Here is a 15,963-nt window from a genome sequence, read left to right as displayed (position 1 = left end):
GTGGTGGTGTATTTCTTATTTTGTCAAATATGTAACACGCAGGGATTATCTACTAGTATTTTCCCTCATCTAGGGGTTTGTTACACTGTATTAGTGTGGATAAGCATGATCAGCCCTGGAGATGAGAGATCTCTGGCTACTCCTGCTGGGCTTGTGCAGAATTGTTTATATTATTATTATTATTATTATTATTTTTTGTTATTGTATAGGAACGCGTAATTTGCTGTGCTTTCATGTACACAATAATGCATACGGTAAAAAATAGCATACTGTCGGAGAAACAACGCCTAAAAGTGTTTCCCCAATGGCATTGTTGGACAAATGAAAGATTTGGACATATTGAATTTCAACATGCAGGTCTGTAACCCAGGGCCGCAGCGAACCAGAGGTCAGACGCCACCAATCAAGCATTGATAGGGATTTTCTAATATGATGCTTGATCCTTTTTAACATGTAGGTCCAGCTATACTGGACATGTACTTTTCCCTCTAGGTCACTGAAGTGTGTGTATGTGTATGTGTATGTATATGTATATTATATATATATATATATATATATATATATATATACTCTCTATCTCTTTAACACCTCTCATCACTGTTGTAATAACTCCCCATAGCAGCAATGTCCATTTTAAAGGCTTTAGCCATAAGACTACATGTGATGTCCTTCTGTTATAGGACTTAATAACTGTGCAAGGAATTGCAGGTTTTACACAAAGGAGCGTTTTTTAATGTTGTGATTTGTTGCGATACAACCAGTAAATCTTCACTGCCACTTGACGTTCATCTCCCACAGTCTGCCATAATTTATTTTCATTGAAAACCACTGCAGGAGTTTGCTCTTAAATTATGATTCATTTTCAGCAATAATACTTTTTTTGCTGAAGGATTAAAGGCTTTTATGTATTTGCACAGCGGTAGCCGGTAACACTTTGTATATCAATCCATTTCCTGCCTTCATTACAGCAGACGTTTTCACAATGACAAACGTCATGTAGGTGAAAGTTAGAAGCACCTCCCTTACTTTTACTTCATATACCAGATCAGTAAATCCAAGCACGCAGGAGGTGGCAGCGTAGGGTCATTGTCTGCTGGTTGTCTCTGTGTCCTTGTTCAAAGCAGACCAGGAACAGTTATTACTGGCAGAGAGGGGACTTCTGTTTGGGACCCCTCTCCGTTAGCCTAGGCAGAGAGGGGCTGCAAAAAGCAGAACCCACTCCGTTAAACCCTGTGCGGCCAGGTGTGTTACATGTGTTATGACTGGCTGCTGCAGGGTTAATGTGTGGCCACATACAGCGTCCCCTGGAAATATCCACTTATCGATGGGAGGGCTGCTTATTGCTTGGCTAGCTTCCTTTTGATGAGATGTTTAATACGTTTTTTTTTTTAAATAATTACAGATCATGTTGCTGCATTTACACCAGCAAAGTATCCTCACTTAATATACATTATTATAGGATACTTGACTTGTAATCCGCTTTCATTGTGCAGGTACCTCCGGGCATCAGACCATTCCAGTGGTAGCAGTTTAGCAATGTGCTTTATGATCACTGTGTGCAATAGAACCCAGGTCTACTGCCATCTTGTGGAGGTTTGGGCTAATTTAATCTTACAGAAGCATTTACAGTTCTATACAATTCAATGGCAGCATCAGATGCGTGCACACTGTGTAACATGCTGCATGAATACGGTACCTTGTTTTTATCAACATGGACTCTTTGAACAATTCTGGAAAAACCTTTTAAGGCTATGTTTACGCTGAGTTTTTTTTACGCGGAAACCGCGTCAGAAAACGCACCCAAAGCGTCTTCCACTGATTTCAATGGGAGGCGGAGGCGTTTTTTCCTGCGAGCGGTAAAAAACGCTTGCATTTTAAGGAAGCGACATGCCCTATCTTTGGGCGGGTTACATCTATGACCTCCCATTGACATCAATGTTATTTGGCCGCGGGCGGAAAAAGCTGCAAAAACCTCTGTGTGAACATACCCTAAAGGGGTTTTCTAGTTGTATCCAAATAAATAAAGTTCTACAACTTTGTAATATATTTTGCGTTTTAAGTCCTCACCATTTTCATGATATTTGTTTACTGTCTGTAATAGAACGTTCTCATTCACCGCGTCGTCTTTTCTAGGAAAACACACTGCAAAATTCTCTATTGGATGTGATCTAGTTATCAATAGTTCTTCACAGCTGGCCACGTGCGGAAAGATTTTTGCATAAGGGCCTGTTCACATCAGCGTTTGGCCTTCCGTTCATTTGTTCCGTCAGAGGAACAGATCAATGGAAACACAGTATAGATTCCGTTTGCATTGCCATTATTTTCAATGGTATTTTTTCATTTCAATCTGCCTCCGTACCGCTAAGTTTCCGGGTTTTTTGTTTTTTATTTTATGGGAACAATAGCGCAGCACACTATTCTAATGTTTCTGTGAAGGACAAAAAAAGCTGGAACGGAGGCAAACGGAAATTATACTTTTACGTTTGTTTCCTGAACGGAAATGGAACTGAACAGATGATCGGAAAGTCAAACGGAAGCCCAACGCTGGTGTTAAACGTCTTCTGTCGGGTTAGTTAGAAGGTGGACCTGCATTTGCAAGGCAAAACAAATTTTCTATTGTTTTTAATGGATATTTGTTTGCTATACAACTTTCGTAATTTTTTTTTACGTTGTGTAGTATGGGTTACTTAGATTGTGTGATCTGGATCTGCCAGATCAACAATTTTATTTATTTGTTTTCTGAAATTGTATTCTATTACCTGAATTAATTTTTGCAGAGATGTATATTCAATTTTCTTCCTCTCCATTTTCTTAGTACCTGGGACATGTGGAGGTGGATGAATCTCGAGGCATGCACATCTGTGAAGATGCAGTTAAAAGACTAAAATCCGTATGTATTCTAATTGCTCTGCACACGTAACTGTCCACATATTGTATACACCCAGTGCTGATGTTGGTCAGGAAAATGTGGCGATAATGGAGTACAAATTCATACTTCGAGTAATTTGATAGCTTTTTTTATTTTATTTTTTATCACTGTGCTTCAGGTGGTGAATTTCAATTTAAATAGTAAAACCACTGGAAAGTGACATTTGACAGCGCAATGCTGGCCATACATTAGTGATCTTACACAGCCAATTTCTGAATGACTTGTCCATGGTTGGGATGTAGATCTTATTTGGCTTGAATGATTATCCAACGATGGGTCCTCCCCACGACCGAAAAATCCAACACCGCAGATAAACATTTCCACAGAGATCTTCCTTCGGTCGGCATCTGTCACGCTTGTTCATGTCCTAAAAAGGCGGCAACTTTTTTTTGGACAAAAAATTGTCAAAACAGCCTTTTTTTTGGGCATTAAATCTCTAGTGGATGGCCAGATTACAACTTCTAAGACAACAAGGCTTACATAGTACAGTTAAAATAAGGTATATGTAGTACAGGGTGAGTTTGTTTTTGTTTTTTAATTAATTTTTGCAATACAAATGAACAAATATTTAAAACATTAATTGTCAGAAACTTCTCAATCAAATGTGTAAGGTATTTCTCAGAATATGTTTGAATTGCTTAAAGAAATGATAGAGAAATCAGCCAGGCGAGGTCTAGATGCCCTGTGGTGGCCCTGAGTGTCATGACAATAGACTGCTGTTTATGGCTGTCTGTTGCATGGGTTGCAGACTGCAATTTTTCATCGTCTGCTGTCAAGTTCCAGGAAAGCCAAAAGGAATTTAGGATCCCACACCCCTACTTTAACTTTTATAATGTTCTCCTTCAAAAGTAGTAATTCAGCTTATGTAATTTCCTTAAGAAATTGCCTATTTGAGCCGTTTTCAAATGTAGCACTTTAGGAGTGTAGTATATGTATATTTTTATGTTATAGAATATACCAAAAATAACCTTTTAATATCCCCCTTTTCTCTACATTGTGGTAACTTGCTTTTCTCATTAGTCCCTGTATACATATATCTATATTTTTCATGTTCTCCTCCGCTGGTGTACAAAGAGTAATAAATAGAAAGTGGACTTTCAAGCCACATGCATATTTATTGCCTAATGATGTCATTATATAGGGAAGAGCTGAGTCATCCATAGCTCCATGCTGGTCCGGTCTAGGGAGTGCTGAATTTATATTGGCCAACACCCTTGTCATTTATTAATTTAGTAGGTATTATATCAACATATTGGTAGTTTTAAATTAGGTGTTAGATCCTCTTTAAGTTTAAGTGTCGGCAGATTCAACAAAACAAACTGCATACATTATTAAATAGATCTCATAGACCTGATGAAGCTGGTGTACTTGGTTTGAAATTCCATGCCAAAATGGCTGCATAATCCTTTCTCAAAGTTTCCTACCTGATATAAAATGCTCATTTTAATGAGACCAAGTATATGCATGCTCTCATCTCAATCTCTTCCCACTTAGAGCGGACAAGCTCTTATTGGTGTCCCTTCTCCCCGCACCATGCTGAAATCTTGCACATGCTCAGTACAAGCTGCGGTCTTTTTGGCTCTGCAGTAAATAGAAAAGGCAGCAGATGGAGTTCGCTGTAATTCCACACTAAAACTGCTGCTGGAAGACAGGCTTTCTCACCTTAGGGAACTGCAGCTTGTTCGGAGTATGTGCGAGATTTCAGCTTGTTGTGGGGTAGGATGGACCCGGATATGAGCTTGTCAGCTCTAGGTGGGAGGAGATTGAGATGATATCTTGCATATACTTGGTCTCATGCATAAAATGCCCATTTTAATATCTGGCAGAACAACTTTGAAAATCCATGCCAAAATGGCTCTATAATCCTTTCTCAAAGGAACTTCATCAGGTCTAAGATCGACTTTAATAATGTATGCAGTTTGTATTATGAAATCTGATAACAAGGTTTTCAGATGGCCACAAACATGAAAGCCGGTCCTAAAGATTAGACCGCTGTAGACATACGGTTATTTTTACTGACTCCCCTGTAAACATGCACACCTTGGCCATCCTCCGGCAACAGCTGATCTCCCAGGGGACAAAGAGTCAGCATGTTGATCCAACATGCCCGATCCATCTCTCTCGAGGGCAGACATCTGAGTGTTATGGGACTGGCCCCATACCCATTATATCAGGGGTCTCAAACTCGACCGGGTAAATGGGCTGCACGTAGAAAAAATGTGACGTTGAGGAGCCGCATTACTTTTAAATTTGATACAATACAAAAGTATTGTTAATCAATTAGTTATTCGAACTACTATAACAATACTGCATTACTAGAACAATACTACATTACTAGAACAATACTACATTACTAGAACAATAATACATTACTATAACATTACATTACTAGAACAATACTATATTACTATAATACTACATTGCCATGGTGCCACAGTGCCCTCTGTAGATGGTGCCACAGTGCCCTCTGTAGATGGTGCCACAGTGCCCTCTGTAGATGGCTCCGTTGTGGCTCCCTCTAGGAGTGGAATCCCCAGCCGCCACTGTCCATAGACCGTGATGTCAGGGGATCCTGGACCGGAATGTGATGTCAGTGGCAATTCCAGAGCTGGAGTACCAGAGTGGAGCACTAGTATAGGCTCTGCTCTGGAATTCTGGGGAAGCCCCTGATATTACTGTCCATATACGGACAGTGATGTCAGGGGCAAGCTCAGAGCCGGAGTCCCGGGCAGAACCCTACTAGCGCTGTGTCTGGGACTCAAGCTCTGCTTCTGACATCACTGTTCATATATGGACAGTGATGTCAGGGGCATGCCTGGAGCCGGAGACCCGGGCAGAGCGCTACTGGCGCTCTGCCTGGGACTCAAGCTCTGCTTCTGACATCACAGTCTATATATGGACTGTGAAGGCAGGGGCTTCGCCAGCCGGAGTTCCGGAGCAGAGCCGCTTCTAGCGCTCTGACTGGGACAACTGCTCTGCTCCTGACATCACTGTCCATGTATTTACAGTGATGTCAGGTGCTCCCTCAGGGCAGGAGTCCCGGAGCAGAGCACTAGTATAAGCTCTACTCTGGGATGTCATAAAGGAGCGCCGGCGCACTCCTTCTTCGGCCTGCTCTCTCTTCTCGTGAGGAAGCTACGGTGCCCTGCGGGCCACGTGTTTGAGACCCCTGCATTAGATCATCATCTGATCCAATCAAAATCGATGGGTTCTGCCGACTCCTATGTTTGGAACCTGAAGACTTAACCACAGATCCAATTAAGTCTCACGCATTTGTTACCTTGCTTAAGTACATACATAATAAACTTTTTAAAGATGATGGAAATTTGCACACGGGAAATTGTTCCCATCGTGGCAAATATTGTTCTTGCTCATTGCCAGATGATAGCTGCATAAATGCTACAAGTGTAATGTCTGTAATCCGTCCAAGTGATTCTCTGCAGTGGTAACCAATTGTTTTTCCAATCTGAATATCTTATGCCATTTTTCATTTGGATTGTTATGGATGGACTCTAGCCAGCTTCAGATCGAGACATCCGTACATCCCTTACGTTTTCATGACCCTAATATTTTCAGATGTTCCGGTAATTCTCACCATGAGCTGTTCCTCCATGATGTACATGTCTGTGCTTACAAATGTTTGATATGCTTAATATCTTTTCTTGTTTTAGCAGGTTTTAAAAAAAATAAATAAATCCTGATTAACTTAAAAAATGTTTTTACATATTAAACAATTAACAAGTGTAGTTCCGTCTTTTGAGATAATCAGCCTTGCATGACCACTTGTTTCTTCTTCTCTGCTGAAGTCATTTGGAAGTGAACTTAACACGTCCTCTTCTTGGAGTAATATTAACGATTAACTGTCACCCTGAAATTAGGAATGTGTGGTGAAATGTCCTTAACGTCTGCTAGCTGCAGGGCTGACTTTGCGGAAGAGCGTGATGAATTGGAGGGTTGTTGAACTTGGCAGCAGAAGGCTCGTCCTTTCTCATTAGTCGTCGCCTCACACAGATTCATGACATACATTATATCCTCTGTGCATGTGGTGTATATAGTAACCGCTCATTTTGGAGCTCTTCATATACAGATGTGCTTAAAGCCATTCAAGCAGCAAAATAAATGAATCCTTTCAAAATAGAGCACAGCATGATTTCCCGAAAACCGCTCTGTACTATATTACATATAGATGCATTTGCTTTATATAGAAAATTCAGATTTAAAAGAAATGTAAGGGCTTATTCAGACAAACGAGTGTAAACTTCGACATGAAAAACAGCTGTTTTTCATATCCGAGTTGCACTCGTGCAGGCTTCTTTTTCACGGATCCCCCATAGACTTGAGTCTATTGAGGGATCCGTGATAACAGACCAAAATAGGACATGTCCTATTTTTTCATGGGCCCTTCACACGGTCCGTTAAAACAACGGCCGTGTGAACAGCCTCATAGAAATACGTGCAGCTGTGTGACGGTCGTTAAAAAAAAAAACCCCGTCCGTCACACGCATAACATATACATTAGCCTGAATATGTCCTAAGTCTTAGGGCAGATTTGCTCCATAAATTTCTGCAACAAATGTTGTGTGTGTGAATAGACCCCAATGGTATTTTCCAACGGGCCGTATGCGCTGCAGATGAGATTAAAAAAAATCTCATTCCCACTCTGAGCGAGGAGGGCGGGAGGGGAGGGGTGGTGTGTTTTTTTTTTCCTCATAGACTTCTATGGGGAGCATAAAATCCATTGTCAAAATTTCAAGCTGTAATCTGTAGCAGTTTTAACAGCGATTTTTGCAGTTAAAACTGCAGTAAATCTGCAGCTACAGAGAGTTTTCCTTGAATCATGCTTTATACTAAATCTTCGGGTAAAACTACCGCGGAAAATCTGTAATTATTTCCGCAGCTACGATGCGTGTTACGCAGCAATATGCGCAGCTAAATAATTGGAAACTCTGGAGCGTATCCGACCTGTGGGAACTTACCCTAATAGTCTAAGGGGTCACTGCCTAAGGGGTCTTTCAGGAGCTTATCCCTGGGCAAGACCAGAATACATTTATTTATCCTACCAGGAACTCTGTTCAGATGAGTTTGGAGGCCATTAGTTGAAAGATAACAAAGCCAAAATGAAATTGAAGCAGAAACATTACATTGATCATGAGTAGGCAATCCATATCTCTATCATAGCTCTAATATTTCACTTTGACGCACCTTCTGCTGCCTTGATTCACAGTGTGACTGTTAGTTCTTAAAAAAAAATAAAAAAAAAATACTCCATTTGTTTCCTTTCAACTAGTGACTTGGAGGAGCCATTAATGTGCTGTCGAAACCAGACTGCACCTTAGTTTGGTTGAACTGTCGTACAGCGATGTTGTACTTTTTGCCATTTTGGGCTCCCTATTCTGCTGACTTGTCACATTGTCTTGGCATACATGTGGCTTTTGATTTTTTTTTATTTATTTAAAAAAAAAAAACATTAAAAAAATTCAGATCTTTTATACGGACACGTCATGCACACCACCGTTGTGCCACTCGGGCCATTGGCACCCGATAGTCTTCACGGATCCATTCACTTTAGCAGGTGAATCGGGTCCGTGAAAAATGATCCGAGGAAAGATAGCACATGTTCTATCTTTCCTCGGATCACTGACGGGACACGGCCGGCGCACACGGTCGTGTGCATGAGGCGTAATAGCTGTATACAACACAGATCCATAATATAGCAGTGTGTATGAGGCCTTTGGCTGGAAGCACACATCTTTTTTGGAGCAGTTTTTATGCGGTTCTTTGAGCCAAAGCCGGCAGTGGATAAAAAAGGAATGGGGAAATTTAAAGAATGAACTTATACTTCTCCTTCCTCCTGGAGCCACTTCTGGCTTTGGCTCAAAAAACTGCTTCAAGATCTGCAGCAAAAACTCAACGTGTGTAGTTCACTCTCACACAACGGTATTTTTGGGCTAGTATTTTGCATCCGTATTTGTAAGTCAAAACCAGTAGTGAGTCTAAAACTTGGAAGGGGTTTAAATCTTTCCATTCTATTTTTTTCTCTGTTTCACGTCTAGCTATGATTAAGGGCGCTAGTCTGAAACATGGAAGCTGTACCTGATGCGTTATGTGTAGCGGTCGTATACTTTTTTTCTTTTCTACTCCTGGTTCTAACTTGCAAAAATGGACGCATTCTGCAGTGTAAAAGTGGCCGTATAGTGCTAAACCACAAAAGCCACAAGCATGTGCTGGCGCAATGATACACGTCTAATAAACTCTTCTAAAGAGAAATAGACATGACCTGTTCATCCATTGAAATATGCCAAGTTGCTAATTGCAAAGGAACGAGTTTTGGGATTGTTCCCCTATGGGAAATACTAGGGTGACATTCATTTTTTTTTCCTTCTAGCGGCTTGAGCCTGCCTGCCATCCTATTAACCCCTTTTTTCCCATGCATGGACATAGGGAGTGATGTCACCTGCTTGCTCCTTCTGTATAGCTCTTACTAATACTTGCTGCGCTGTTTGATGCATGTTGATTTTAAAACCTTGAGAGATTTGTAGCTTCCAGCAATAATAGTGCTCGACTTGTCCCCTCCCCTGTTCCTCCAGGAAAGGAAATTCTTCAAAGGCTTCTTTGCAAAAGTAAGTCCAATGCCGTTTGTGGTTAAATTTATAAGGAGTTACACACTGGTAGTAAGTGGTCACTGTACATAGCAGTTTGTGCCTTCACGTTGTGATTACTGCGTTGTATAGTAGTGTAACCAAGTTTCCTCTCTCATTTTTTTTTTATACATATCTTGACCTAGAGGGATAGGCAAAGGACATAATTGTATTTACAGCAAGAAATGATCAGATGAAATTATTGAAGTCAAATATGGGTGCTTTACATTCAGCCGGGATCCATTCTTTTCACTCTGTAAACTGCTCTTGAAATAGGACTTTGACAGATCAACGCTACAGTACCCACTGCTGCAAAGGTGCCCAACCTATGTGTGTGACGTTCCAGATTGATCCCATAGTCTGTTTTTTTGGGTTCTGGGCAATCCTATAAGGAAGACTTCCTCTTTTTTTTTTTCTTTTTCTTTTTTTTTTTTTTTTTTTTGTTGCGCAGCGCCTCATGTGGGGTGTCTACACTAGTTTTTTGAAAATTGGTGATGTACCCTCACTATTGTGTTTTGTGCTCAATTAGCTATTGCCCAATTAGGGACATTTTTATTATAATATTTCCTAATTTTTTTAGAGTGAGAATTGCACCACTAATTCTGAAATGAGGTAATGCAGGTTCGGTTTAAACATGTGGATAGTTATGTAGAAAGGTTTTGCCAAAAATAGTCACATTACAACAGAACACTGAACTGGAGCAATGATCCTGTATATTCCTATTTTCCGATTATTATAGTTTATATTCCTTAAACCAATTACTCATATAACATAGCGACAGAATTTAAAGTGCACCTCCACCAAAAACCTGATGGATCCAAGCTCAATATCCCTTCCCTTCCAAGCTCAATATCCCCCTCCCTTCCCTTCCAAGCTCAATATCCCTTCCAAGCTCAATATCCCTTCCAAGCTCAATATCCCTTCCCTTCCAAGCTCAATAGCCCCCTCCCTTTTTTTCTTTTTCTTTTCTTTTTCTAAATTTTTAGGTTTGACTAGGTGTGCTTTAAATTAGATAAGTAGGAAGTTAGGTAGGTACACCTTTGGGGAACAGATGTCTAAAGCGAAGTATTTTCGAATTCATCAAACTTATTCTCAAAATAAACTGTAATAGCTGTCAAGTATCCATCAGTTTCTTCACTAAATTAGCTAGTTCTCCTTGTAATCATTACAATTCCTTCTAATCTCGTTCTGCTATAATCTGAGAAGAAATAAAATCAGCCTAGATTTTTGCCTGGACTTTACAAAAAATGACTAATGATAATTGCTCACGCTGATTGAGATAGTACTAATACGATTGTACTTGGGTACAAATTCTGTGTTTTTGCCTGCACAGTATGAGATCACTGTGTGTCTGCAGGAATTGCAGTGCGGGACATTTTACTACAGCTATGGTGACGGTTCTTTCATCATTGTCAAAATGGCATCTAGGTATCATTTTCCCCTTACAAAATAATTTGTTGCCTGTCGTTTAATACCACAAATTATTTATAAACCAATATAATTTACAGAGTAACTTTGTAAACACATCACATTACTTATAATGTACTGATTCTGAGCCTTTATTATATAGTCCAGAGCGGCAGTCAATGATTTGCTTGTCACTGCAAACCAAAGCTTCTCCTAAAAAAGATCCCGAACAGCTTAGCTAAAATCCTATACTGCAGAGGGATATTATTTTTTCTGCCTTACATTACTATACAGTATATGGTGTAAAGACTACACTTCCCAGCATGCAGATAACCAAGTCAAGCTCCCTACAGGCATTGAGAACACAAAAATCACTGAGAGATTTCAGCTCTTAAATTGTGTCTGCAGCTCTAGACTTGAATACAGACTGTAACTCCGGATCAGTGCAAGATAATACCCTACGTTTCTATGTAGATTATATCTATATGTAAACTTTCACTTTTATTTTGATGCTGCAGATATACTTTAAATGAGCCCCATCATTGTCTAGTACCGTGTTTGCCAAAGCGGTCTTTGTGGAACCCCATCAGGCTATGTCTTGAGGACTTCCTTAAAGGAATGTATCCCCTATATTTTTTGGGGGGGAGCGAATTTATAACCAGATAGTCAGTCAGTATTTTTGTTTCTAGTTCTAGTTTTTTTTTATTTCATACGAAGTACGTGATTATGGGGCAGCCTTCTTGCCTGATTTGCTGCCCAGCTCTGTTAACCACAATTTAAAGAAAAACTTTAGGTCCTGTTCACATCATCGTTGCCCTTCCATTGAGGGGTTCCGTCTGAGGTTTCCGTCAGATTAACCCCTTGGCGGAAAGGCAAACTGAAACCTTAGCTTCCGTTTCCCTCACCATTGATCTCAATGATGACGGAAACGTTGCTAAAGTTTTCCGTTTGTCACCGTTGTGACGGGGTTCCGTTGTTTTGACTAAATCAGTAGCGCAGTCGACTGTTAGGAGATCTGTTCTTCTATACGTATTTTTAGTTTAAAAGGAGGATCGGATTGTGGCTTAAAGGAGAGGGGAATAATTAATTAGAGGAAATGTATTTCCTTCTTACTGGGATAATAAATAAATTGGTAAACCAAAAAAATGTGCATTTTGCAATAGAAGGAATTATAACTATAAGGCTGGGTTCACACTGAGTTTTTTTGCTGGCAGAAAATCTGCCTCAAAATTCCGTTTGATAGGGCATGTCCCTTCTTTTTCCCGCGAGCCAGTTTTTCCGCTCGCAGGAAATAACGCCTCTGCCTCCCATTGAAATCAATGGGAGGCATTTTCGGACGTTTTTTTGGTACGTTTTCAACGCGGTTTCCGCGTCAAGCGATTAAAAAAAACTGTGAACTGGTCCTAAATTATAATGGCCTTCATACATAAAAACTAATTTTAAAAAGTCAGCACGCTCATAGCAACCCATCAGATGGCAGTCGCCCCCACCACCACAGCAGGTTTGAGAATGTAAGCAGGGATTTGATATGGACAACACAAACATTTTTTTTTATTTTGTCAAATTTTAAACATTATGGCCCATTATGAGTTTTTCGACCCGTACTGGGAAGATCTCTTCTTATATTGCAGGGTCCCATTAGACCAGTTAATTATGATGGCTCCCAATGGTAAAAAAAAAAACATTGCAGGAGAGTCTCTTAAAATAAGCAGGCACACCTCATGACTTTGATTCATAGAGTCCTAAAGTGACCCCCCCCCCCCCCAAAAAAAACAAAACTATTTACACTATTTTTTTTTATAGAGCCATGTGCATATTGTGTGTTGATATCATATCTGCGGGCCGCTGATCGTAACCTGTCTGCCACATTTTATTCGAAAACTATTTGTTGGGTATCCTGGCGCTGTAGCGATGGTTCTTGCATGGTTCAAAGTTTGTTTTTTTGTTTGTTTTTTGCCTAAATGCCATTTTACAGTGTGGTACCAAGATTTTTTAGATAAAGGTACCGGTGGAGTAACTCCTTATTCATGTGTGCCAGTCTCCTAAGTCTTGGTAGATTCTCCCATCCAGGTAAAGAATTTTGATGCAGAATTCTTTGCACTCTCAAGTAAATGTTGTAGTTTTCATATTCCATGTATGTTCCTGTTGAACAGTCGTCCTTCACCTTCTTTGCCGTGCTTTTATGAACCTCTCTTCTGCTTTGGTGAATGAATTGGCATGGATCTTGGATACTTAGGCCTTTAGAGTTTTTTTTTGTTTTTCTTTTGTTTTTTTTTCCTTCTCTAGATTTATTTTGTTTTGTTTCATTCTAGGTCCAAAGCAAAAAAATAAATATATATTTTTTAACTTTAATACTTTCTTTTCTTTCCCACATCCTAAAGAATGGCAAGAAAGCAATCAAGGCGGTCCTCTGGGTTTCAGCGGATGGACTTAGAGTTGTGGATGAGAAAACAAAGGTATGAAGTGTTGGTTGTTTTTTTTATCATTTTAAAAGAATGTGTGTAAAATAATTACTGTGGGTAAAATTGAGCAGGTTCACTAACGTCTTGTCTCACGGTCCTGTTTTGATCCATCATTTGTCAATGGTGATCACAAATTGATCAACAGGATTTTGTTTTGTGCATGAATCATTCTATGGAGTTCTGTTTCTGTTTAAAATAATATTCAGTGTTTTCTTATTCGTTCCAATAAGTCGTAGACCTATAACTTCATGCCTGTGGTGTTGGATGAAGAATTCCAGGCGCACTGATTGAAGCAGTCTACGTTCCTCCATTTGTTCAATTAGACAATGTAGATTACAGCAGTGTTTTTTATTTAGAATTTTTGACGGAGTTATGACCTATTTTTGCTTTTATGCTAATAAGTTTCTTAATGGATAACTGGGTGCGTTTTACGTTTTGACCAAGTGGGCGTTGTGGAGAGAAGTGTATGACGCTGACCAATCAGTGACCAATCAGCATCATACACGTCTCCCCATTCATTTACACAGCACATAGTGATCTAGCTAGATCACTATGTGCAGTCACTTACTCACATGTTACTGAAGTGTCCTGACGGTGAATAGACATCACTACCAGCCAGGACGTGATGTCTATTCAGAATCCTTACACTTCGGTAACGTTTGTGTGAGATTTACAGCAAGGTAAGCGTAATCTCGCGAGATTACGCTGTAAACTGTCATTTAAAACGGGATTACGCTTGCTGTGCTCTAAATCTCACACAAACGTTACCGAAGTGTCAGGATTCTGAGTAGACATCACGTCCTGGCTGGTAGTGATGTCTATTCACTGTCAGGACACTTCAGTAACGTTAATATGTGAGTGACTGCTAGATCACTATGTACTGTGTAAATGAATGGAGAGAAGTGTATGACGCTGATTGGTCAGCGTCATACACTTCTCTCCACAACGCCCACTTCGTCAAAAAGTAAAACACGCCCAGTTGTCCATTACGAAAGTCAATAGCTTAAAGCTAATATAGGTCATAACTCTGTCAAAAATGATTGTTTTTCTAAATAAAAAACACTTCTGTAATCTACTTTACAGCGCCGATCACATTATGTACAAGATAGGCCACTTATAATGTGGTGACAGAGTCTCTTTAACCTTTTTTTGCATCTTTAGGCTATGTTCACACGGAGTATTTTGGGGGAGGAATATCTGCCTCAAAATTCCGTTTGGAACTTTGAGGCAGATATTCCTCTCCCTGCACGCCGATTTTCGCGGCAATTATCGCGCCGTTTTTCGCCCGCGGCCATTGAGCGCCGCGGGCATAAAACAGCGAGAAATACGCTTTTTCCTGCCTCCCATTGAAGTCAATGGGAGGTCAGAGGCGGAAGCGCCCGAAGATAGGGCATGTCGCTTCTTTTTCCCGCGAGGCAGTTTTACTGCTCGCGGGAAAAAGACGCCGACGCCTCCCATTGAAATCAATGGGAGGCGTTCTCGGGCCGTTTTTGCCGAGTTTTGCGACGCGGTTTCCGCGTCAAAAAACTCAGCAAAATACCCCGTGTGAACATAGCCTTATATTGTCCTGTTCCTGCTGGAAGCTGCGGCTGCTTTTGAAGGGTCACGGTTTCTAATACTGTACAGGCTATAATGCAACGTAACTAACTGCAACTCTTTACTCACAGATTTTTACTGTGCTCCCTCTTGTACAATAAAGTTTAAGAAGGAAGATTGATTATTTTCTTTCCAATGGGTAAATTACGCATTGTCTGGGAGAAGCAGGATACAGGCTCTGCAGGTCCTGTAACAGGGACTTTACTCATGCAGTATTATTATTATTATTGTTGTTGTTCGCTAATGCAACATTCAGATGTGTCCTGCCTAAGAATGCGTTCACGTCTGCGTCAGGGCTCCGTTCTGATGTTCCGTCGGAACGGAGCCCTGACTGACAAACGGAAACCATAAGTGATTTCAATGGTGACGGATCCAGTGCTAATGGTTTCCGTTTTCCTCCGTGGTGCAAGGTTTCCGTCGTTTTGGCAGAATCCAATATCGTAGTCGACTGCGCTATTTATTCTGTCAAAACGACGGAACCCTTACGCAACAGAGACAAACTGAAACCATTTATACCGGATCCCTCACCATTGAAATCAATGGTGAAGGAAACGGAAACCTGTGGTTTCTGTTTGTGACAGTCAAGGCTCTGTTCCAACGGAAAGCTCAGACGGATCCCCGATACAGATGTGAACGCAGCCTTACCTGTTCAACATAACCCGGGATGTATGGCACAAGATCTTAAACAGACATGTAAAAATAAATGTATGTGTCCGATGGATGACTACGACGGATGTTATCCGTCGCCCATAGACCCTCATGTTTAATAAAAAATAAATTTAAAAAAAAGTATGTCACAGCCACCCAATAAAAAACTATTCTACTTTTTTTTTTAACATTGGAGCCTATGGGCGGCAAATGGCATCCGTCGCCCATAGACTGTCTATGTTCAAAAAACGAAAAAAAAAATTAACATTTTTTTTTTTTTTTC

At 40.4% G+C, this 15,963-nt stretch overlaps 1 protein-coding gene across 7 annotated transcripts in view; it reads left to right on the top strand.

Annotated features, from left to right (window-relative positions):
* NUMB (NUMB endocytic adaptor protein) overlaps nucleotides 1-15,963 on the top strand; it is a 109,926-nt gene that overhangs the window by 80,429 nt on the left and 13,534 nt on the right. For 5 of the 7 annotated variants that reach the window (XM_075844550.1, XM_075844545.1, XM_075844543.1 and 2 more), the window contains 3 exons: nucleotides 2,816-2,890; nucleotides 9,517-9,549; nucleotides 13,356-13,430. In XM_075844550.1, coding sequence (XP_075700665.1) covers nucleotides 2,816-2,890; nucleotides 9,517-9,549; nucleotides 13,356-13,430 — 183 coding nt within the window. The remainder of the gene's footprint in view (nucleotides 1-2,815; nucleotides 2,891-9,516; nucleotides 9,550-13,355; nucleotides 13,431-15,963) is intronic. The other 2 variants (XM_075844548.1, XM_075844549.1) reach the window with 1 other exon arrangement.

This window comes from Rhinoderma darwinii, chromosome 12, assembly GCF_050947455.1.
Source record: "Rhinoderma darwinii isolate aRhiDar2 chromosome 12, aRhiDar2.hap1, whole genome shotgun sequence".
Classification (NCBI taxonomy): Eukaryota; Metazoa; Chordata; class Amphibia; order Anura; family Rhinodermatidae; genus Rhinoderma; species Rhinoderma darwinii.
This window is presented reverse-complemented; position numbering and strand designations above follow the sequence as displayed.